The sequence below is a fragment of the Chenopodium quinoa genome, unplaced genomic scaffold (assembly GCF_001683475.1).
Source record: "Chenopodium quinoa cultivar QQ74 unplaced genomic scaffold, ASM168347v1, whole genome shotgun sequence".
Lineage (NCBI taxonomy): Eukaryota > Viridiplantae > Streptophyta > Magnoliopsida > Caryophyllales > Amaranthaceae > Chenopodium > Chenopodium quinoa.
In genome coordinates, this window is record NW_018742881.1 from 172,343 (window position 1) to 198,896 (window position 26,554).

A 26,554-nucleotide genomic window follows, 5' to 3' on the forward strand; every position below is an offset into this window, starting at 1 on the left:
TTCTACTCTGATCAAGCTCTTTACAATATTCAACGGCTAATAAATAAAATGCTAGACTGTTATGTTAATGACCTCATTTTTTTAATTTTCTTTTGTCCCCAAGAATTTTATGATTTTAGGGGCGTAATATATTTTTTTTTTCCTAAACTAGTGAAGTTTGACCCTTTTTTTGGATTTAATGGAGGTGGGTCAGCAAAAATATTGATTATGCACAAATCAGATTAATTCCGTTTGGTGGGAAATTTAATAAATTGGAAAATTTGTTAGATATTTAGTTAGTTGGGAAATTATAGGCTTATATGAGGAGATCTAATGATTATATATTTGTTTAGTGTCAATGCCAATTAGCTTAGGTTTGTTTAAGTTGTAGCATTGGATCAAATCCCGTCAGCATCTTAGGTTTGTTTAAGTTGTAGCATTTGATCAAATCCCGTCAGCATCATTATTGTAGAGCACCCTTAAAAACTTGTTTAGTAGAAGTAGTGAATTAGAAGATTAATTTTGGAGTGATAGTGAAAAAAGGCAGAGAAAAAGGGAAGAAAAAGGTGTCAATTTGGTGGGAGTTTTAATTTTAATTAATATAATATACTTTACTTGGTATGATTTTTCTGTTTAATGTTGTCCAAGTATTAATGTTTGTGATTTGGTGCTGTGTAAAATTAATGAGATTAGTAATAGCATATTCCGTAAATTAGGAGCTTAATTTAGGGGTAAGAATTAGGTCAAGGAGATGTGGGTTATTGTCTTATTGATTGATTGATTTTGTATTTTTGTAACGATTAAGGAAAAGAATGTTATTCATTGGTTGAATATTTAATTAATATGATGATTTTGCTGTTAATCAGTTGTTGGGTGGTCTTTGTTATGATACTCCACTGAAGGAAGCTACTGGTGATAGTAATACTTTTACTAGAAAAAACTACAAGTGGGATTAAAATGATACTAATTCGAGTTAATCGCGAATAATAATTAATCATTAGCTTCCATTGCATGCTTATGGTTGATAGTTGTATTTTTTATAAGTTAAGATGGGAATATGAACAATTTGTTGGTCACTCATGTTTGTTTAAAGATAGATCAGTGGGTTATATTGTTTATAGTTGAAAGAAAGTATGATTTCATGCCACTACTAAAGCTGACTTTGCTAAAAAAATTTCACTAATTAAGTTTCTGTGTATGCTGTATGTCTTGCTCTTCTGGGTTTTATATTGGTATTTGACTTGGTACGTTAGGTCTTCGAAAGCTCTTCAAGAAGAAACTTAGGTTTATAGTCTTTTTCAGAAAGAGGGTGAAGAAACGAATGAAAATGATGCCTTGGAATTGATAGAGCCGTCTATATTTGAGAAACACTTGCACAGCATCAGCACAAGTCCAGGGTCTCTAAATGAGGCTCTTGCTTAGGGCGAATAGGCGGGTAGGGGAGAAATGGGGGGATTCATTTGTGCACAACATGGTTTCTGCAATGATAGAGACTGTTTTTGTTAGACCCTTGATCTGAAAATGACAATCTTTATTACTGTACATGAAATAAGAAGTGTAAGACAATACTTTCCTGAATCATTGAACCTTAAGCTCTGTCGAAAATGAAAGGGTTTGAGAAGCTACCGTATCAGAAAATAATGGAGTAAGGGTGTCTGATTTTTAATGTTTTTCTCCAGATAGCTGAATTTCGTCAAGCCAACAAAGTTATCTTAATAAACTTCTGGTTCAATAATCATATAGAACTCAAAGGAGGAGATGCTTATATTTTCTCCTGAATTCTAAGATTGAAAGAATTACTTTTATTGGAGTGGGATTGGTTCATAAGATAATTAAATTGTTTGTATTATGATTTTATTGTGCAAATATCAGACGTTGCTGTGTTTCAGAATCTATGGCTTCACCTTCACAGCTTCACTTTAGTCTCTTTATAATTGTATAGGGATGAGGTTGCATACATCTGATCTCGTTCATCAGTTAATCTTCCTTTAGACCTTTATACATATGCTGAATGAGTCTTATTCTTGTCATAAATCCAATGTTTTCAAGATGAAAAGTATTATACAGGTGCACCAAATTCATCTCAGATTCGTAACATTATGTTGGTAGTGAGGTAAAGAGAGTTCTAGTGGAGACTTGCAGGCTGACGTTAGTTTGTAGTGGAGACTTGCATGTCCCATGTCTTTAGGTTTTTGATGAATCACTTGACCACTCTTGCTGTTGCGAAACTTTATGCTATTGGTCTTTTATGTATAGAAGAGCGAATCTCACACATTCACACTTTAAATAGCAACCAGTTTCGTACAATGTTCATAATCTTACCAATGATTATGCTGAAGACTAACACTACTTCAAAGATTATCCTTCTTTACTTCTGTTACCATCTGTCTTAATCCTCTCCGATTTTGAAAAATTTGAGGTGTGTACATTGTTTTTTTCTATTTTCTTATTCCCTGATTTTTAAGAGAATTGTTTTGAGCAATAACAGAAGAATTTGGAGGAGGGCAGAAACCTTTCTGCCTGAGTAGGTGGAAGCAAGTTTCGTGACAGTTACAGTAGAGTGTGAAAGAAACAGCTAATAAAAAAACATATCATGCAAGTCTTTCTCATTCGCTCACTGTGCAGTGTGCACCTTCACCAAACTCTACTACCAGTATCTATATTAATTGTTTCCGAGCATGGTTTGATGCTAGACAAAGATATAACAGATAAAAAAACGAGAACACACTATTAGTTGTTAACTTAATTGCATTGGTCAATGAGGCGTGCCTACTGCTGTCTTACTCTATGAGTCTATTCCAACCCCAATTCCTCTCTGTTCCTGTAGTTTCTATTTTTGTTAATATTCGATTGTTTGGTTGGTTTTATTGATTATGCCATCATATAGTGCTCGGCATGGCAACAACAGTAACAACTACCTAGATTTTATCCCTCTTTAGGCTGAAATAAAGAAGATCAAGATGTACGGAATCTTCAAAGGTTATGATGGAAGGAAACTACAGTGAAATTACTTTGAATGTGAGACTGAAAGTAATTAAGTAGTAGCAAAAGCACAGTAGCAGTTCTAGCACTAGTTGTAGTCATTATCGCGTTAATAGTAAAAAACATTAGTTGAGAGTGGAATACATGAGAGAGACAAGTGAAGAACACAGAAAAGCTAGACCAAAACAACAACAGCTAGAATTGTTACCAGAATTTTCAAGGGTCAGATATGCTTTCTGGTTACAGTACCTGCCTATGGAAAGAAATAATTTCGCTAAATCGTAGCTCATTACCTTCCTCCTAGGATTTTCCTCTATTCAAATCTCTGATCGTGATCCTTCATAGCTCGTCACTTTGGGAGCTGAGGCGCTTTCTATTGACATATTTAAAGCATCAAACATGAGCCTCACATATATTATCTCAAAGTTATGGATGTAGCGCAAGCCATACTTGAGTTCTACTAAAGTAAATGTGCTTTCATGCTATTATGGCCAATTATTTCCTTGATTCTTCTGGTGGAGATCCCACCTAGCTGAGGTGTGTTTGTCCGTTTGGAGGGGAGGGTTGAGGTTAGGTATGTGCAGCTAACCTGTAAATGTTGCAAAGAGACTATATGATCAGTATCCCTATGATTGTGAAATAGTTGCAACATATAGACTGTCAATTCAATAGGGGATTCACTAAACTTACATTATACTTCAGAAGTTCAGATAAGAAGTAAGGATCTTTCATTGGCGCATTTGATTTAGTTCATGATTTAACGTTAAAGGGTTGTCCACAGAATCTACTAACTTGGTTGAACTGGATGAGAACCATTGCTTTGTAGAAGTATAGGACATACAGAGTGATTTTTTTTTTTAATAGTTACTCTTACATTCTGAAAGTAATTTTATATTTAATCTTTTTTTGGAATCATTGTCTTTAGTTTACACAGGTTGACATTTGTAATAGGCTGATCATGTTGCACATAAAACAGCTTCATCAAAATGGTGAAATTTTTTCATGAGAATGTTTATCTACTTAAAGAAGTTAGGACAGTTGTTGCCTTTCTCGAGACTGTGAGAGTCTGTACTAATGAAATGTCAAACTGAATTACCATGGTTTGTGGTGCTTCGGATTAAACTTGGAGAAATTTTGACAGTATAGTGAGGCTCGATTGTGATTATGGAGGGTGAGATAAATAGCAGGTAAATAGCTAGATTACTTCGTTCTGTACTGCAGCAAAAATTACTGCCAAGTTCTATTAGACTGAGACCTTAACATAGGTGAACTGATGAAATCATATTAACTGTATCATCTGTCTGAGGATGTAAGTATCGGTAAAACAGGCTGCAGAGTGCAGAGTGCAGAGTGAAAAAGAAATCATACAGATTATTTGAATTAAAATTGGAGATTACAGTTTTAGTTAATGTGTGGTTTAGTTATTTGTAGTTGCCTGATCATATTTCCTATCTTTCTATGAGAATTTTTAGTCATTTTCTTCCATCCTGTTTAACCAATTGCGTAGTTGACTGTTTTAACTTTTGAATTCTAGGGAATAGTTTTGTTATACTTCGTATCATATATATATATGATCCTTAAACTACGGTTTTTATACATAATGTGCTTGATGTGCCTTTGCCTGGTTGCATAATGATTATTATCAATAGGTAAAGGCGGTAGTTTTCCATTGTTCAATACTTCAATCCAGATCTCGGTCTCCACTTGTGTGCTCTCTAGAGAGGAAATGTGTGATCCTGAGGTGGTGGATGCTTCAATGGTTTGGCATAAAAGTTGCCAATGAGGCTGGTCTAAGAAGGGTGATTGCGGAAACAGACAACCTCAAACTATACCATCATCTGAATAGAAGCAAGGAGATTATGGTGTTGGTGTGTTGTAGGCTGGCCTTCTTAATCTAGCTATTTCAGTTCTTTTTTTTCTCATGTTAAGAGAGTGTAATAACTAATAAGGTAGTTCATGAACAAGCTATAATTTGAGTCTTCCATTTGGACTTGGGAGTCAATCCTATTGTAAAGTAATCTTTGACCAGGAAAGTTTAATTGAATTCACCTTATAAGAAATGAAAAGGTTTGAGTTTTATTTTATTTTTTATTTTTTATTTATTATTATTTTTTTTTTGGAAAGGAATGAAGATTGAGATTAATATTTGTTGGAGATTCTCATTTTCGTTCCGTTTTTATCTTATGTCTCATTATCTATATAAAGTGTATTACATAATTATTTTGTGAATAAATTAATAAAATGATTCCAATTTGATGTTATATTACGTAATAAAGGGTGAGACACAAGATGAGACATATAATTGACTTGGTTTATATGAGCATATGTATTAAAAGAAGCATATTATGTCATTTTTTTTTGTTTGAGTGTGTTGTACACTTGTTATTATTTACTCGTATACATATATTGCTCAGATCATGCTTGTGTACTACTCTGTATATACGTAGTATAAGTTATTTTGTGAATTTGGTATAAAAATTGTATTAAAGCTAATTGATACAACCCTTTCTTTAAAATTTTGTTAAATATGAGCGTAACCTGGTAAAAATAAGGGCTTCGTTTAGCTTGTTATTGTGTTAAAGTCAATTGATACTAATTTTGAGGAAAAAAAAAAGAAAATATACATTTACTATAAGGATCTTCTAATGAGCGCCCGAAGCGTTAGATAAGGAATAATAATATTGGTTGAAATAATACTGAGTTAAGAATGTATGACAAAATCACACGCCGTTCGATATAATTAATGTTAGTTTTACTATAATATTTCTAGTTTCAATTCTCTTATCCAACGACCCAAGGACGTTTATTACCTTTTGCCATACTATAATAATACAATTAACATAAATTTATGTTTGGTCAAGGAAGAAAAACCTGAAATACAAGCCACAGTATGTTTTTTCATTCATGTTTAATTGCGAGCATTACCCAATAAAATAAGGGTGTTGTTTAATTTGTTATTGTTTATTTGTGTTAAAGTCAATTGATACAAATATTGAAAAAAAAAAACTAAAAAAAACGAGAAAAAAAAAAAGAAAAGAAAAAGGTTAGACTAAAGAGGAAGCAAATCAAAGCCAGCTTGAACGGAAGAAGCACTACAGTAGCAATTGTGAAGGTCAAGTAATGGTGTCTGTAAAGTGTAATCAGTAATATATGTAGTAGTACTGAACAATTTGTAGAGCTTCAAAAATGGCGATGATGAGAGGGAAAACATGGAAGTTGAGCTTATTCTTTTGCATGATCTGGGCAATCACTATACTCTATGGCGAGATGTTTGCTTACTGGGTTCCTTTTCTTTGGTCTTATTCTTGGCCTCATCAATCCTCTTCTTCTTTGGTTACTTCTCATCTTCCTCTTTTCTTCTTTGTATTGGTTATTTTTTAGCTTGTTTATTGTTGATTTTGGTTGCTTAATTATTGGGATTTGGAAGTCATGATTGTTTTTTTTTTTTTTTATTAAATTTTGTTAGTAGCTGGGTGTTTATTGATTAGCTTTTGATGTAAATTTGTGGGTTTTTCTTGTTAAATTCAATTTTGTTTTGGGGTTTGAAGAAGAAAGAGGGGAAAAAGGATTTTATTTGTGGGTCTTTTTTGTTTTGATTTTGTTTTTTGTCGTTTCAATTTTTTTTTGGTTTAATGTGCTGATTTGAGCTATAACTAGATGATTTGGCTGGTTTAATGAAGCTGCAACTTAATTGCAAATGTGATTCACAATCAATACATTACTTCTGGGAAGAATTAAGCTGAAAGAAATTTTAAGTGGGTTTCTCAATTAGCTTCTCAATCTTTGAATGACATTTGTAAATAAACAATGCAAAGATAAATTGATTCAGCACAAGTCACTTTTATAATGGCTTCAGATTTTAATGGATTTACAAGCATAAATGATAGTGTTTTGTTCTTTGAGGGAGAGAGGGGGGGGGGGGGTGACATTATAGGTGGTAGTTTATTCAATACATGAAAATGAATTCTCAAGCTTGTATGACCTAGGTCTTCCTTTAGCCAGTTTCTGTCACCTGAAGAGTTTGTACTTCCTGCCTAACTTTACATGGTATTAATAACACTAATCAATTGATGATGCTAATTGCAAAGTTTCTCAGTTTCTGATATAATAGAACACTACACAAACTAAGAAATAAGAACAATAATTGGCCTTTGATGAAAGGAACACAATGCGAATCATGAAAGGAAGCTGAAGTGGCAAATATTTAAAGCAGTAAATTGTGAAAATGCTTATTTGATGGAATGCTTCTGAATTTTTTTTTTTTTGTCAAATTTATTTATAGGGAAGTGATACATCGAGCGAATACATAAAAGTAGCTGTCATCACTGACCCTCAGGTGACTTTTGTCTACTGCTTGTATTTGTTCCTGGACCTACCCTTAATCCTAATTCATTATTAATGTGTAACAGCTGATGGACAGAACCTCCCATGATTTTGGTCCCAAATCAGTTGCTTTGGAGATTGCTACATTTTATTCTGATCTTTACATGCGCAGAGCATTTCTTTCTTCAATTTTGCCTTTCAAACCTGATGCAATCTTATTCTTGGGTGACTACTTTGATGGAGGTCCACGGCTGTCAAATAAAGAGTAAGGCCTGATTACATGCACTCATTTGTTACTCATATTTTAGCTGTATGTGTTGGGTGGAGTAGGATGTGCTACAAGTACAAAAATTAGCTGTTGTGTGCTTCGTTTCTTGTTGAAGATAAGGATTAAAATATTAATCAATAATATAATTGGTCGATTTTGGACCCTGGACGTAAAAATGGTGTTGGTTGTTGCAGTTATTGTCTTATTGCATGATGGTTTATATATATTCTGCTTATATATCCTTTGTATATATAGATACAGTGGCATAACTAGGAAGATTTATTCTGGTACTGGTGTAATACATGTACCATACAAGATGTCTTTATAGTTTAACTAATCATAGATTGGGTAATCAAAGAGATTTTCAAAACAGCGGAGCACACAGAAGAATTTTTAAAAAATTAACAGTAAAGTCCATTGGTGTTTCCTCAAAAAATACTTTGAGCATGTGATCTGAAATTAGTCACACGAACAGAGTGAATGTTGACGTATATGTATAGATCTTAACCTAGTTCTACTTGTAGAGGAAGTACATTAATGTCTGGATAAATTTTATGAGAAAAAAACATAGCTAGAATCCCATCATTCTAGATATTGTCAACATCTATTTTAAATACACATTATTGATTAAGAACTAAGTCTAAATTTATCTACTAGAGTAATGTCTGGCAAATGTGTCAAAGGCATTGCTCAAATTTAAACACATAAATTTGGATATCTGCTGCGGATGCCATTAGTTTGACACTGTTCCCTTCAAAAATTATACAATTTTTTAGTGGTGCTAGTGCACAGTCCAACCATTTAGTTTTATGCACTCTATTGGGCTTGCTTTCTTTGTTCAATCTTGCTCTCCATATTCCGAATTCTAATTTATTGTTAGGGGAGTTATAGAGAGCCTTTGGTAAAAGTTAGTAAATTTGATCAATCTTATGCTAAAATAGTCATGTCACATTCATCCAAAATTCTCCTACAACCAATATTCAAAATTAGCTTTTCATACGAGCACATAAACTTCTATTCCAACTCCCTCTTAACCAAGCATTCTCATTTGAGGTTTGGAATAGTCGAACCTCTCTCAACCAAACACCCCTTAACTTTCTAAACCTTTTGGATTCCATTCCTCTCTAGTCAGCCCCCTTGCTTTTGCTAATCTCTTGACTTTGCTATGTTGAATCTTCATTGAAAACTTGAAAATGCCTTCATCGTTGCCCTTTTTATTCCTTTTTTATAAGTTCACCCATGGGAGGAAACTGATTGTGGAGCATACCATTAGAAGACAACTAGAGGGAAGACAATTTGACATGGATGTTGATATGTGCTGTTTTATTTTTGGATCTTGAGTCTCATGATAGTGAGGATAGGCTACAGACTTACAGAGTGGCTAAGGGGAGATAATCAAGCAACTGTTCATTTGAGAAAATAATTGGGGAAAGTTGTACTAGATTTATTTTATTTTTGACTGAAAACAATTTTCAGCATTCTAAAGGCTTTTTTAGTCTTGGACTTTTATGATGTCAGTGTTCCATTAATAACGGACTCCTTGTGCAGCCTATGAATTTTGTATTCTGATCGATCACTACGGGATTTTATAAATGATTTACCTATGATCATTGTGGCTGAAACTTCTTTTGTGATACCATATTCTTATATTCTTTGAGAGAAATCTTGCATGGTCCTCAGAAGTTCTACATAAATTTTCATCCCTAGTGAATATCACTCTAATCACAGTCATAAATCATGAGTCATATGTAAATTTTCAACTAAAATGATGACAATTTCTCTATGTCGGACTCTAAGTAGTAGTGTAGATGAATCATCGCATTTAATATGTTGAAGTTTGCTCTACGTATGCATTCATGATCAGGAACCACTTACATTCTTTTAGCCAATAGATGGCAGGAATCTTTGAGCCGGTTCAAGCATATCTTTGATCTGGGTAAACAAGGAAAAACTAAAGATATTCCAGTTTACTACATTCCTGGAAAACCACGACATTGGCTATGCTGGCCATCTTTTCCATAAGCCAGAGGTATATAGTGTTTTTACCTTTTGATCTTGGGTGAATTTTTTCTTGATTAAAGTCTTCAAGGTTTCTAATAAATTTTCTATGTAATTACAACTTAAAAACTTGTTAGCAGAAGTTTTTTATTATTTCAAGTACTTTCAAAATGTATTATTTCACAAAGGGTCCCTTATGCAATACAATTTGATCACTTATTATACAATACCCTAAGAGTTGATTCTGATCATGTTTTATGGATCTTGCAACAAACTGGATAGGGAAACAGGCCTAATGTCTCTATATATGGATGTTCATCATTTCCATTTAACCTGCTGACTGGCCTATAATATCTTTGCTGCAGTTTATAGAGCGTTATGAAGGCACTTTTGGCAAAAGAAATTATAATTTCACTATTGGGAAAGTAGACTTTGTTGCAATTGATGCCCAAACCATTGATGGTATATTAAATTTCAATTATCGCAGTATCTTTGTCGCAAATTTGATCTGCATAATTAACAAGGATTTTTATTTGGTTCAGTGGTGTTAATTCAAAATTTCTTGGAACGTTCATAGTTCTCTAAATATTAAAGTGTACTTTTCAATGCCACATAATTTCTTGTTAGGTTCAGAGTGGCCTTAGGGTATCAGTTGTAAACTGTTTGATTCATTAAATTATTATAAGTGCTTGACTTTTGTTTGAAAACTTTATGGCCCACGTTATTTATGGTTCTTATCTTTGTAAATCATATCAATGAGTACATTGTGCAAAGTAGAACTGTGGAAAGTTGTAAAAAAAAAGTATTACAAATTACTATTTTTTAGCAAATTGTTGTTCAATAATATAAATCATTGGAATATATTTGTAAGAGTTTGACATACATTGCTTTTTCTATTTTTTTTTTATTGCTTGAAATAGCGGAAATAGATGCAAATGCATGTAGTAATTTGAAATTGCTTCCCATTTTAGATTTTTTTTAGTTTTGTACGATCTCCATTATTTCTCTAAATAAATAAACACCTTTTTATTAAATATACTTTTTTAGATTAATGCTTTGTTTTCATTTTTCAATATTAATTTTAATCAAATATCCATATGCATGTTATGTCGGTGAATCGGTGATTCATGGAGTCAGTTTTACTAAGGGAATCATTTTATTTTGGTAGCATGGAGTCAATTTTCCTAAAGGAATCATTTTATATTGGTGGTTATGCTTGTGGTTAATGGTTCACGGAGTCAGTTTCACTAAGGGAATTATTTGTTTCTTACAGGTAACATAAAAGACAATACAACTTCATTTACTTGGTCATTTGTGGATGGCTTATCCACGGGTAAGTCAACTTCATTATCTCTCTAACAGCAGTTTGTTCATTTTAGGTAGCTGAACTTTAGTGCTTCCTCTGCCTCCTAAAAGGCCTTTTATTCAGTTCCATTGTCGTGTGCAAGTGTATGTAGGAGTTTCCTGGTATGAATTGTTAGAAGCTTCAGCAAAGTAACACCAAACCTTGATAAGTTCTTGTCACACTTGTATTAAACAAAGCTCATTGGCAATTCTATTGAACTTGATCTTGTCAGCTGTGACTTGATACTTATAAACACATTGTAATGCATTTCCAAGCATCTTAAAGTGATTGTTTACTTTTTACTTCAAGTAAGCTTGGACACCTGTTTGTTTTCTCATCTAACTCATTTCTCTAAGAGTTCCATAAATTTCATAACATCCCAATAATGTAGTGCAGAAACGCCCAGCATCAGTTTTCTTCCACAAACCAAACTGCATAAGATACCCATCAGAAACAGAAGGCCTAGGCGGCCTTATTCTTTTCCATTCTATTGGAACTCATGAAATCAGCCTTGCATAAATTTTGAGATGCACATCTAATACACGGGCTTGTTTTGTGCCCATAAATGTCAAGAAAAGAACTGTCAGTTGCTTAAAAATTCTCAATTGTCTTGCATCTGCCTCTAGATTTCTAACCTTTCAACTTCACATTAGTCACTGAAACCTTTATCTTTGTTGGACTATAGTTGATAATCACCAGAGGGTATTGAAAGTGGATGGTGTAGAGAGAAAGAAAGCTAAGTGGAGGTGTGGTTTGCACATCTACTGTGGAGATAAAGAGTGAGTTCCCATAAGGTTAGTTGGTCATTATCACACATGTGCGTGTGTTCACACACGGGGGATATTTATTCTGAGTCTCGCTAATATAAGAAAGGGAGGGCTTGCTTTCTGGTCACATAGAAGAGTGAGGATTATTTGATTGATGCTAGTTTAGTGTTTAGCTTTGAGAATGGCTGTCTCGTTTCTACAATTCATACAGAAAGTGTTGAACAACATTAAAACATATTGATTCCTCTAAAATCCATATCCCCATTTCCTTGTTTTTTTGGAGATTATATTTTTGAACTAATTTTGTGTTTACTAACTTTACTTATATCGGATTTCATGCTACATAGAGTCCCATTAAAAATTGAAATACATTTAGATTGAAAGAGGTTATTATTTGGAGAAAGATGTTTAGTGTATGACAACATTAAGTTATCCTCTTCATCAGGTGGAAGAACAAATCCTAGGGTGCTGTTGACCCATATCCCTTTGTACCGTCCGGATTGGACTCCTTGTGGCCCACACCGTTCTTCAGAAATTATCAATCAGGTATTGATGTCTAACCTTTATGAACACCTTATGACTTACTTTCGTTTTACCCCGTTGTGCATTTGTGCAACTTATATTCGCATTACTATCATATATGCCTAACCATTTGGCACTTAACTCACAGGCTTTTTTTCCTTTGTGTTCAGAGGATTTCTCGCTCTGCTTATGATCAGAGGATACTGTAAATTTCATACCTCAAAACTTTTCTGTCAATGTGATATTGCTTTACTCACTCTTTTGTCAATATTGATTATTTTTTGTATGATGCAGATACCAGAATTATGTCACTAAGGAGTCTGCAGAGCATATCTTGGACTCTATTCAACCTGTATGTTCTCTGGCTTTTCCTCTATATGTGAAGCAGAATGAAACTAGTTGCTGCAATAAACAACTTCATTTTTCTGTTTGGTCAGGTACTTGTCCTCTCTGGTCATGATCATGAACAGTGTACAGTCAACCACGAGACAAAACATGGTACTGTCAAGGAGGTAATTAGTCTGATCCAGAATATGTTGCTGATATAGCTGATACGTTGGATACTTAACAAACTAATAACATATTACTACTGCCAGCATACTCTCGGGACGGTAAGTTGGCAACAAGGGAACTTCTATCCATCGTTTATGCTCCTATCTGTAGGCAATTTTACACATGCTAATGGATCTTCTCAAGAACCAGTCATACTTACTCAGCTGTGCTTTCTTCCTACGCAACTGTTCATATATATATGGTAATTGCTTGTAGCTTTACCCGTTTCATTTAAACAATTCGCCTTATCAACTACTCCAAAGTTATTTCAAGTGCTAATGGTTAAATTCGTATGATATTGATTTCCAATTTTAATGATTTCAGGTATATCATACTTTTTGTTGTAACTATTCTTGCTCTGTCAATTTTGCCTACATACGACATAAATCTCCACTTTGGGCATCTGATGACAAAAATAAACAAATTGGTCAGAGAAGATCTTTTTTCAAGTAGTAGAAAAGAGAAAAAACGAAGATGAAAACTGTGAATATGAGATGATGTGGGATGCCGAAGGGAGTTTGCATGTCATCAAGAAGCTTAGTAAAAACCCCTTTGGTTGTGTCAAAGGAGACGAGCTCAACAGAAAGGTTTGTTGGTCTTTTTACCTTCATTTCACTGCTTTGTGGCTTTGCTGTTGATATTTCGTTCCTTTCATGTCTTAGTCGATCTCATGTAGTCATGTCATGTGTCGATAGAATATCATAAAATGAAGCAAATGGCGCACGCCCACACACACACACACTATTACACACTCTTTTTATCCACAAATTATTGGTAGCTGTACTCTCTATAACTTCATGAGTTCATGATATAAATTTCATTGATACAAAGTTAAGAAGAAAAATATTAATAAAATAGTGTTCATTCAATCAAGTGGAGCCTTGGCACACTGTCTTCTCTCAGTTTTTTGGTAATTTGCATACTATTTTTGGAATGGATTGTTTTGCTACTTGATGATAATAGCTCACAACATATTTCAACTAATGGCATGTTTTTGTATAGAGGGAATGCTGTGATGCGTGCTGCTAGGAAACAAATGGTCCTAGAACAAGAGGGTGCAACAAAAGTGGACATTAGTGGAGATCCTGGGTCTGATGTGAAAAACTTGACAAGGTCAAGCAAATCATTACTGAGGATAATGCTGCAACGATTCATTCGTGTACTTGGTATGGTTTTGGTGATCGCTGTGGTGAACGTTCCACTTTACATGATGCTCTTGTTCAAAGATTGGGCTGAACAATGATGCACTCAGGTCACGGTAGGTCTTTTGTAACATCTGTGAATGAAGAACTGGCTAAACAATTTGATTAAAGGTACTTTCCCATTTTACTAGCAGAATTGATAGTTCAAATGATATCCTAGCTGTCGTCGTTCACTGCTTTCATGATGGTGCTTGTTATCAGCTTTCTCTATCTCTGTCTTTTTTCGGGGGCTGGGGAATAGCTTGTTGTAGTATCATGTTACTATTAAGGTTAAAATTGTTGTAAAATCAGAAAAAGGCTTTAATACTTTTAATGTCATGTAACTTTGAAATTTAGTGATGTCTATTAGCTGTTGTAGTGAAGGTCTGGTCGTCTGGAGGAAGTAAGGAGCATATCTGTAGTAATACTTTTACAGTTTTATCCAGTATATTCTTTTGAGTATTTACATGGATTATGATCATGTTGAATAATACGTATGTAAACACCTTTATTTATTTATTTATTTTTTATTTATATGTTCTTATATAAATATTTGACTTTCGCAGGAAATTTACGTATTTGTCATTTTATTATCACTGTTCTTTTCTTTATATTCCATTTTTTTGGAGATGGTTTCTTAAAACGATTCATGATTTTATGCTAGCCATCCAATTATCATTGGGACTATAGAATTTGCTATATACATCCGGGTGTACCGTACATCCGAGTTCATTTGCTAATCTAATCAACAAATGAGCAAGCAATATTTTTACTCATTTGTTGATTAAAGCTCATTTGTTGATTAAATGAGCAAATAACTCCGTGTGTACAGTATACCGGGTGTACATAATAGACTCTCTTGGGACTAAAGCTTTGTTGTTTTTGCCTTTTGGTGTAGTGGAAAGTTTACATTCAACATCACTTGTTCACAAAGTTTAATAAAACAAAGGGTAATTGGTGTGATGAAATTAATGACTCAAAACCTAATTATGATAAGTCACTATAATCAATAAACAAGGTCTCCCCACTTATGAGAGTGAAGTTTTGGATGTCAATTTTACGCGTTCAAGTTGAGTTACCATATTCCCTAAAAAAAAAAATGTTGAGTTACCATATTACTTTAAATTTTGAATATTGAACTTGGGACTGACTATAAACTGCTATTATCTCGTGAAATTCCAGACCAAATGAGCTCAACACGTGAAGTTTCGTTGTCATTTTTAGTATTTTTGCATGCAAAAATTTCAGACCAAACAACACAAGTATACAACCAACAAAACATACCCATGTTTTGATAACATTGATAAGACAAACCTAAGCATTGCAGCAGCCAGCAAATTTGATAATGACTCCTTAAATTTGTTACTCCATACGTCCCTATATTCAAATGTGAACGATTAATTAAGAAGCGTGTTATGAGAATTCATCATTTTCAAACGGAATTAAGATGTACCTACTTTTAGTGTTGCGTGTTTATGTGCTCACGTCATTCTTATTTAAGATTTCTTTTTAACTGGTTGCACCACATATCAATACAATCAATGTATTGGAACGATCGTGTTTTTTTTTTTTTTTTTTTTTTTTTTTTTTTTTTTTTTATTTTTTTTAATGCAAACAAAAGTTACATGTGATTATGTGATGCATGCAAAGTTTCCATGGATAAACATTTGTATGGCATGAACCAATTTATGGTACATGTGGCAACACCGAAAAAACTACGAGCAACCAATTCAAAATATTCACTTTATCACATATGTTGCACTTGCCCAATTCCAAGGGCGGAATTTCATGTTCCATAACATTTTATTGTATTTATTAGAAAATTTCCCAAGATTTTATAAATCCCTACGAATATATAATAAGTATATCTCGTGCATTAATACGGTAAAGCTTAGATATATCTTGTAGAAGGTAAAGTACTTTAAAATTAATTTGTTACAAAGTAACAAGAAACAAGGAGGTGAGGGTGTAAAGGGAGGTAGTTCTATATATCTTTCTCTCAAAACTCGGACAACCTTTTATTTTTCTTATTATCCCTTCATTTTTGCAACAATCACAAAAATATTAAATGAGAGAGCTCCTAGAAAATACCAAAACCAATGGATTTGCTTCATTTGTTGGTTACTTAATACTTATCACATCCATCTTGAGCATTTTTGCTTTCCACTCACCTTTCTCTTTAAACATCACCAAAACATTAGAGCAAATCAATTCAATAAATCATCCTCAAAAGGGTATGAATCTACACTATTTTCCCTAGAGAGAGCGTTGTTGTAATTTACATTATATGTGAATTTTCATTAATGTATGTAGTATTATAGTATTTAAACTAATTATATGTTTTTTTAATGATTTTTTTCAGATAAAAATGGAAAATGTGATTTGTTCAAGGGGAAATGGGTTGAAGATTATTCAAAAGGCCCACTATATACAAATGCAACATGCACAACAATTCCAACGTCAAAAGATTGCTTCTTGCATGGGAGGAATGACAAGGAGTTTTTGTATTGGAGATGGAAGCCACACAAATGTGAGCTCCCAAGGTTCGAACTTGATACCTTTTTTCAAATTATGCGCGATAAGAGGCTAGCATTTATAGGAGATTCTGTTGGTAGAAACCAAATGGAGTCTCTTTTATGCATCTTGTCTCAAGAAGAAGCACCAATTGATGTGTATAAGGATGCAAAAGACCAGTCTCGAACATGGTTCTTCCCTAGGAACAATTTCACCCTAATGGTGTTATGGACTAGGTTTTTGGTTAAGGGTGTTGAAAGAGAAGGTGGAGTTTATGATTTGCACCTTGATCAAGTGGATGAAAAATGGGGTTATAATGTGAGTCAAGGTTTAGTGGATTATGCAATCGTTTCAAGTGCTCAATGGTACTTTAGAAAGAATTATTTATTTGAAGGTGGGAAATTAATTGGATGTCTCTATTGCAATGAAGCCAATTTGACTCAATTTAAAGTGAGTTTTGCTATTGGGAAGGCCTTTCAAACTACACTCAGGTAAGCTTAATTAAGGCTTTTAATTTCGTGTTCTAGATGATTAAGTAACGTGCATAAATGACATGTTATGGTTTATGATTTATGGTGAGGTGTGATTATTAGACCATATTAATTTGTTGGGTTATGTTTATGCACAATTACAACCACCACAACCATCCATCTAGCATGAATAAAGGTTGTTAAACATATTGATTTATTTGCAACTGAACCATAGGAAATGTTAACACGAAATTACTGAATATGTTGTAGGAGGTTTTGGGGGTATCCCTTTGTACTCATAATAAGAAACAATGGTTTTATTATTTATTTATTTATTTTGGGAAAGAAACAATGGTTTTATTAGACTATACAGCTAATATTCTATCTTATATTTTATGATTTTGCCAATAATAGCATGATGACAAAAATACATATTTGGCCAATAAATCCTATTCACTTCACCTTTAAAAAGAATAATATTTAAAGTAAATATTTTTTGTTCGGTAAAAATAAGTTCAATTCAATAAAAATAATTTCATTTAAGTAAAAATAAGTTCAGTTCTTTAAAATTCAGTAACTTTAAAGAGTAAATATAATAGAAATTTAGTAAAAAGTCATTTTATTACAAAAAAAAAAAAAATTAGTAAAATTAATTTCAATTCAGTAAAAATAATTTAATTAAGTCAAATATAAGGTGAAGTGAACTGACGCGGAGCCTAATTTAAAGTATTTCTTTCTTTATTGTTTTTTTTTTGGGTGGATTTATGTTTGGCTAGATTTATTGTTTATGTAGTAAATTATTTAATCCCTTTATTAACTGGAATAATTAGTTGTTATATCCTAGTAATTAAATTAGATTCTAATTACAAAATATACTAAACGTACATGAAATACACATGCAGCTACATTAATGGTTGCAAAAAATTGTAAGGGCATGCTGACCTTGGTGAGAACAATTTCACCAACACATTTCGAAAATGGGACGTGGAACACCGGAGGCCATTGCGAAAGATCAAAACCTTACAACAAAGAAAATATGTTGATATCTAGCAAAAACAATGATGAATGGGAGGTAAGAGACATTCAAATCGAAGAAATCGAAAGAGCAAAGAAAGAAGGCTATTGGAAGGGACAACGAAAATTCCAAGCCTTGGATATCACTAAGGTTATGTTGTTGAGACCGGACGGACACCCGGGTTCACACTGGCGTGACAAGAAGAAGAAAGGGTTCAATGATTGTGTGCATTGGTGCATGCCTGGCCCTATTGATGTGTGGAATGACCTCTTCTTAGCACTACTTAGTTGAGTTCATCCATTGTAGAAATTATGGTTAAATTAGGTTGGATTATAAGTATAATTACAGTATTCTATACATGTATGACAGGGTGGGGGCCGGGGGGGTCTTTATTAATTATTTCAACTCGAGTACTACCAAAATTGTGGTGCTTATGAAAAAAGTTGAAATACGCTTCGTACATATTTTACAAATTTTTAAATAAGACCGTCTTATCATCATAAAATTACATTGTAGAATTGTAGGTGAATTGAGTCAAGGAAAAAGGTGAAACTGTGATAGGAATCATAGGGTCACATACTCACTAGTCGCAATGACTCACAAAAATAATCTAATGATAATAATAAAGCGGTCTTTCACACATATACATTATACAAATAATTGAAAAAACGTACTCCATATTGAAGTCTCATAACCGAATAGAAGCAATTTTGTCACGTTTTTTAAGAGGGCAATTTCTAATTCCTATTACGCACTTATCTGTAGAATAAATATAAATGGACGGTAACAGCTTAAATAATAAATTTGTTGTCCATACTCATGAATGATGAATCAATTTTGTCAGTAAATGATTTGAACAATCATTGCACATGCATGCAATAAGCTATTTACGAGTAGGAATTAATTAAGGAGTACATTTCTTAAATACATTAATTCAGTTTTTCACATGATCAATATTTTATGTCAACGTGATGAGCAACTCAAGACTTCAAGCTTTTCTTATCTTATCCAAAAAGATGAGAAAAAGATCGAGAGACTTCAAGCTACGTCCCCCATCCTTCCCTTTTCACATTACTCTCTCTGTTTTTATGTTGGACTTAGGTCGTCCAACTTTTTGAGCCATACACTCGTAATTGCCTTCAATTCACTTCACATTAGTATGATATATTTTTTTTTTCTTTTTGAAATATGTATGATATTATTATTCACTTTAAACATAATCTACGCATATTTGTTTTAAGAGCTTCTTCTTAAAAAAGTCTTATTTTTTTCATCATGTATATGTATATCCTTCAATACTTGTATGCCTAGTAAGAACAAGTATGTAGTACATGAAAAGTGACATTTTAGTATATATGGGAGGTTGATTGGGGAATTTTAATAGTTTGTAGAAAAAAAAAAATTAGGTAAAAGTGGATTTAAAGAAAAGAAACGATAAAATGATTAATATTGGTCTTCTTGTCAAAAAAAAAAAAAAAAAAAAAAAACTACCTTGCAATTGTTTAAAAATAGTCATATAGCACATAAAATTTGATTAGTTTTAATTTTGAAATTAAGAAACCAGAAAGTTACAAAATTAGTTATACTTGACTTGACCAATACACTTGGCCTTGCCACACACTCTACACTAGAGGTGTCAAAATCACACCCGTTCTTACTTGATCCAAAAAATATCCAATTTAGATTTAGACTAGCATGAACATAATAATTTTTAGTATAATTCAACTTTAAAAGTTGACCCTATCCGAGCTCATTTGATCCGATCCAATCATCCATATTAACACCCTACTTTGCACTCAGAAGACATTATCAACCTCTACTATATGTCTATATTATTAATTACTTGTACAAAAATAGTGCTCATTAGATTAATTGATTTAAAGGTTGGCTTCAAAAAAGAAAAAAAAAATAAAAAAATAAAAGGTTAGCAACCCCATGTGATTGACGACCACTACCATAGTACGATACATAGAAATTTGTTGTATAACCTTCTTTTTCACTAATAAATTAATTATTTATAACGTTTTACAAATGTTTGTTGTTATTTATTTAATTTATAAGGAAGCATCCTACCGAGTAATTCCGAAAAGACTGCATACTAATAATCTAAAATAGGGTGCGCCAACCCTTGATTAGTCAGTAAGGGTGCGTACTACAAGTAGGACTAATGTAGTAATACATTTATATATATCCCTTAAACCAACAATTTTAGTCTCACAAAATCAACTCCAAACATTCCCAACTCCTTTATAAAACCCTCCTTAACTATTTGTCTCAACAATGTCACCACCTAAGGCGGAGGCGCCGCCGTGTGACACCACCACCGCGACACCAACTCTACCGCCATGGCGGGAATTCTTTGACATCCACACACTCTCTATCCCCTTCTCTCAACTCGAGGCCACTACTCGGCTTAAACAAAACCTAGTTCACTTTGAACTCAACTACCTAAACGTTGTCCTTATAATCTTTATGTTACACATAAACTACTTATGTTACACCTTCTTTTCGGACTCTACCATCACCTCCACCCTCTACTTCGCCACTATAGCTACCTTGCTTTTCGCCGCCTTTTACATAAAGACTCGCTCCCCTCTTCTTCTTGCACTACTTGTATTGCTAACTTTTTCAACGTTTGTTCATACACAAGCTTGGTTTCCTCTAGTACTTTTCGTCGTCTTTTCCTCCTCCATTGTTTGTTTGCACGCCGTGCTTAGAGTTGATACCTTTGAATGTGACGGTTTACCTAATGATGCTCAACCTCATCTTCAACATCAATTTGGTGAGGATGTTATTTTTTACTCTCTACGTTCCCAATCGATTGGCCCTAAGGCGTTTTTTACTTTGTTTGACTGAAGTGGTTGATAAAAGACAAAAGTGATGGAGTCAAATATATTTTATGTAACAGTATGTAAAGCGTGTTTTATTCCATAATTAGAAACAAGATGGGATATTTTTTAAGAACGACATTACATACAGTATGTATAGTCCAGGGAAATTAATAAGGGGAAGGATGTACTTCTAATAATGACTAATTATGTAATTTACTCATTACATTAATTCAACATATTAGTAAATATTATGCTGTGGTGACAACTTGAGTGACTTCGAGCTTTGTTAGGCTTTATAGTATTTGAAATTGTCATTATAGTTGGAATATGAAGTATTACATAATTTTGTTTCTTTGATTTTTCTTTGATAAGGATGGAAATGCTTTAAATCCTCTCAAAAGGAGATACTTTATTTATTATACAAATTAATATAACTTATATACTTGTACTATAGTATATAGTTATTGATATAGTACTCGTAATAGATTATTATCCCCTCTATACTAAAAGTCGTCTAATTAATTTGTCGTACACAGTCATGACATAGAAATAGTGCAAAAGGTACTAGGTACCAAGGAAAAGTCTTGACTTCCAAATAAATCTCTCGACCATGTCAATCACAACACAATCGTCGGGCAACAACCTGGCCGCTGGATCACCAATGAAACCACCATGGAGGGAATTCTTCGACATCCATAAATTTTCTCTCCCCGTCTCCCTCCTTGATGCCACGATTCGGCTAAAACAAAACATACCTCACTTCCTAGGTAACTACTTTAATTTCGTCCACATCATTACCTTTATATACCTCGGATACAGCCTCCGTCCATTCCATTTTATTCTATTTATCATCCTCAAGGTTGTAACCTATACGTGTTACTCCCTCTACGTGAAATGCTCCGGTTCTGCCGTCGACTATCGTATCGTTCTTGGGCTGCTCCTCGTAATTATACTTACATCATTTGTGATCGCACACGCTTGGATTGATCTCTTGGTCTTTCATGTGATTTGTGCCACGGCTGTTTGTTTGCACAGCGTGATTAGAGCTCCTATTTATGATCAATATCAAGTATTACTTGATGCTCATCTTCAACCTTAACCTCGACCTCGATCAACTGCTCTATATGATCTATGTGAGTTGTACAATGATTATGGGTCTGTTCTCATACGTTGAAATTCAGTTCAGTACAGTTCAGTTCATTTCAGGTCAGTTCAGTTCAGCTCCTAATTTCTTTCTCTTATAAAATATTCAATTCAGTTCAGCTCAGCTAAGCTCAGCTGAGTTCAGTTCAGTTCAGCTCAGCTGAGTTCAGTCAATGAGAACAGACCCTATGTATGAGATATTATTAGATACATGAAAGTCAAATTTTTATTTTACCAAATTTGTGTTTTTTGTTTCGTAAAAATTACAGCATGTTGACCAAAGAATTCACATTTTTACTCACACTGCTATAATTTTTTTTTTTTTAACGAAGGAAATATGTACATGTAATTTATTTCAAATTTTCATGTCAACAAAAAAAAATTAATTGAAATTTTGAACTATATTCATCTTTTATGCCATTTTTATCTAATTTAATGAAAATTTTCTTTGAATCTAATTTGACAACAAGCAGCCCAAAGAAGATACGATTGTTTTATTTGGTCATTTTAGTGGACCTTTTGTAACATGATAGAATTGACATTCAATTGATCTATTTAGCTAGTCACATCGATCATCAAATTAAAAATTAAGTTTGGATTCACTCAACTTAATCATTGTACTCATATCCTACTTGCATCTTGGCTAGAATTGATGTCATGGTGAAATGAGATTCAATTTCCTTAGAATTGTCCAATTAATCGAAGATTAAACAAGTTGATGTCATGGTTCACATCAATAACTTGATGATCATGTAATTAAGTCATAAAAAAAGTATCCAGTATCAATGGGTTTTAAGTCACCTTGTCGTTCTCTATAAAATTAAAATCTCTATTTCTAGAGTAATAATTATTCTAGTCATTTATGACAAATTGATAATAACAGCTACATACCATTATTATGAAGCTGCTACTCCTCAATAATATTGTATGTAGGTTCAAGTAAAAGAGCCAATAGGCACACGTGACATACATACATTTTTAAGAACACCTTTTAAATAGTTAAATGTATAAATAGTGATCGAGTATCGATTACTTATCACTGTTTTGCTGCAATAAAAAAATAAACAATTAAATTAAATTAAATTAATTATTAAGTAATCTTAAAAAAAATTATCAAAAAAGAAAAATAAATAAAAATAAAAGATTATGAGCTAAAGGCATTCTTAAATACTCCGTAATGATGATTTGATGAATGTTCATGTTTTTTTGAATTGAATGAGGATGTCATTAATGAATATGATTAATGAACAGTAAGTCAGGATGGCCGAGTGGTCTAAGGCGCCAGACTCAAGTTCTGGTCCTCTAACGAGGGCGTGGGTTCAAATCCCACTTCTGACATTTTCGACATTTTTTTTTTTTTTTTTGACTGATCATGAGTGGTTGCCAAATGATTTAATGTGTGTTGTTGTAAGGTGTCACCGACAACTTGCGATGAGGCTGACATTGCCGAGAGTGCAACTAGGAAGAGTGACACCTTATATGGTACACAGTACACTCCTATACTCCGAGTTATGTTCATTATAGTGGACTTTTTGTAACATGCTAAAATTGACATTGAAATATTGAATTGATCAATTTAATTAGCAGGCAAGTGATTATGAATCGAATTATCAAAATATAATAAGTTTGGAATCAATCAACGTATTGTACATGTCTTTGTGAAAAATAAAAGACATTATTTAATGTTGTTTTTAACAATGTTCTGAACCTATAGACTATAGTATCGTGATTATGATCATGCATTTGGTTGGTCATATTCGATATGACCTAATAATTGGTTGCCATATTTGATATGACCAAATACAACAATTGTAGGCAATTGATCGGGTATTAGATAAATTCGTATATTTATTTCATTACATTTTTTTAAAAATGTTTTGTTACAATGTTGCATAAAAAGAATACGAATTTTTTGTCATCTGTTTTTTAGTCATTAGTTCATCTCTTTACCTCTTACGAATCTAATTCATCGATATTTGCTCATCTCATTTTTATAAAAAAATAAAATAAAATTATAAATACATACATTTAACACGATATTATACGGAGTATTAAATAAGCAAAATGAAATGAATTCAATAAGGATAAAGTTTTCTTCAAAACTCTGAAACATATATTGAAATGGTCATGAAAATATAGCCAAACCACTTACATAATAGTTTGACCAAATTTAATTTAGGCAATCAAAATTTCAAATGTACTACAAGTCTTCTAATTTATACTCGTAATAATATAGTCTAACATGGTGTGCTCAAGGTAGGCTCAAGCAGAGCTCATGATTGACAATGACAACATTAGTGAAGCGGACCAAAAGCAGTTGACGTACACATACACTACAATGCACTTCCTAAACACCGGAAAATCTCTAATGCATCTCTGAGATTATACACCATCTCCCTTAAAAAAAAAAAAAAACAATCTCATTTCAATTTCATTCAAAAATGACACCGTTAACACCAAAGACATCGAGTGACAATAATTCCAACGGCGTCCTATCAGCGATAAAACAACGTTTATCAGTATACCCATAAGATGTGCATTCATTCGGACTGTTCGGATATTGATGAGCCCCCTCACTTCATTTTTGTGAGCCCTAAATCCCATTGTATTTTAGTTGTTTTGGATATCATGATATTCACTATTTTACAATTCTGTTATGGGCTTCAATGGACTTTTTCGATGTGCTTGCTTGTGATTTTGGCCGCGGTTGTTTGCTTGCACGGTATGCTTAGAGCTCCCATTTATGATCAATATCAAGGTTGGCTTGATGCTCAACCTCAACCTCAGGTTGATGTTTAGTCTTTTGGTAAATAGAAATTGTTTCGGGTGAAAACAATGGGACCTTGCCGAAGGTCCGCTGAAACGGAGAAGACTGGATTCGGTCCAAGTTATGCTGGGCCGAAGGTTTCCTGCACAGTAAACACACGTAAACTAGCCTCGGGGGTGTTGCCGAGGAAGGCCCCTCCGATGCTAAAGTCAGTACAATGTGTAGAAAGAGAACACTATGCAAGAGAATTTGTTGCTTGAGGCTTTTCTTTAATATATGAGAATATATGAGAATCTATGAATGTATCAATGTATGTGAATGTGTGAATGAATCTGAATCAATGAATATTGATGGCTTTTATACCTCTTCATACATGGAGAGGTTGGGCCTTAGCCCAATTGGCTTGCTTTGTGGGCTGACCTTTGACTTTAGCACAATTGGAGAGTTGAACCTTGACCTTGGGCTTTTAATTGGATCATTTAATGCCTAGGCCCAATTGGACTAAATTGGACCCAAACAACTTGCCCCCCAGACCCGATTTGGAAGGATGACGGGTCGGGTTTGATTTAATTCAGAAAAGGAGGGAAGTAAATGATTTAATTAATCCAAAAATTTGAATTTAAACCGTAATTAATGAGATAACAACGGTTAAGGCGGATGATTGTGGAAGTTGGACGGATAATGGGCAGTTTAATCACAAGATCATGTGTTTAACGGTTACTTAAGTGGGGTATTTAAGAGAAATTGAAACGCGGACTCCTCGTATCCCATTCCTGGAGATATAAACAGAGGCGCGTCATCTCTCCTCACTTATTCACCAACACAAACCCAGAATTCTCGAGAGAAACCAAGAACCCGCATCAAAACTTCGCAAATTCCCCGAGCATTAAGCTTATAAACTGAGACTTGCCACTACGAACTCGTAAATCGGCAACTTTCGCTTCAGATTAAGGTAAATTCCTTTGATTTCAGTTTATTTTTCTTCGAATTCGAACTCCTTCCCCTTTTTTTTTCGACTTTTTTCTTCGAAATAATCAATGGCAAGAGGAGTTAGAGGTAGAGCCCGTGCTCCAAGAAGAGCAAGGTCGATTCCCGATCCTAGGAACAGGATTGGGACCTGGAATGGACAAAGGCCAGAGTCTGACCCTGCTGAAGGGATTAGGGCGACTCCCATTTCCTCGGCTCCTCCTCAGAGAACGGAGGGGCCGAGCGCTTCTGGACGGGACGATGAAGTTCCCGCTGTCCTTTGCGATATCCTCCCCGGGTTTTCAGAGTGGGAGAATGCCGAAGTAGCTTCGGCCATGATAAAGAACCGCCCCTACTCATGGTGGGTGGAGAATGCCGAACAATATCGGTTTGCCGAGCAAATTGAGTTGCATTACGGCATTTTTGAAGCTGATGGGTATTGGTGCCGAATGCCCGCGGCATCCGATATAATCCATCGTCCACCCCCGGGGTATGTGGGGGTGTACACAAGACAGCTTCAGTACGGGCTGAGGTTCCCTTTGGACGTATTCGTCCGAGACTTGCTGATCCATTACAATATCTCTCTATGTCAGTTAACTCCCACCAGCATCCGAAGGGTGATGACATACTTATGGGTCTGCAAGTTCTTCAAGTATGTGTCGAACCTGCACTGCTTCAAAAAGCTTCATCGGCTAGTGCCAAATATTCAAAGTGGGCACGGAAGCCATGGTTCTGGGTGGTACCGGATTGAGTCCCGGCCCCAATACCTAACCATGTGGCCGAACGAATCTTCAGACAAAGACTGGAGAGGTCAATGGATTTGGGTTAGGGCACCCACAGATCCGGGCCACCCTTGCGTCTTCAGCGCTCCCCGGTACCTTGCTGAGCCTGATCCCGAAATGGGAAGTCTAGGTCCCCCCGCAGATAACGG

General features: G+C 34.1%; 1 protein-coding gene, 1 non-coding gene and 1 pseudogene across 2 annotated transcripts; all 3 read left to right on the forward strand.

Moving 5' to 3' along the window:
* Positions 1-5,889: 5,889 nt before the first annotated feature.
* On the forward strand, positions 5,890-14,453 carry LOC110726679 (uncharacterized protein C630.12-like). Its single transcript, XM_021906151.1, is given in 15 exon segments — positions 5,890-6,294; positions 7,244-7,297; positions 7,371-7,549; positions 9,445-9,535; positions 9,537-9,581; positions 9,916-10,012; positions 10,824-10,883; positions 12,108-12,208; positions 12,355-12,389; positions 12,479-12,536; positions 12,622-12,696; positions 12,781-12,938; positions 13,061-13,187; positions 13,189-13,323; positions 13,739-14,453. Coding segments are annotated over 15 exon segments (1,389 nt in total). The 5' UTR covers positions 5,890-6,147; the 3' UTR covers positions 13,766-14,453.
* Positions 14,454-15,661: 1,208 nt separating this feature from the next.
* LOC110726680 lies at positions 15,662-18,297 on the forward strand (annotated as a pseudogene).
* Positions 18,298-23,144: 4,847 nt separating this feature from the next.
* TRNAL-CAA lies at positions 23,145-23,228 on the forward strand. The gene has a single exon. It is a non-coding gene; the product is annotated as a tRNA-Leu (tRNA).
* The last annotated feature ends 3,326 nt before the right edge of the window (positions 23,229-26,554 follow it).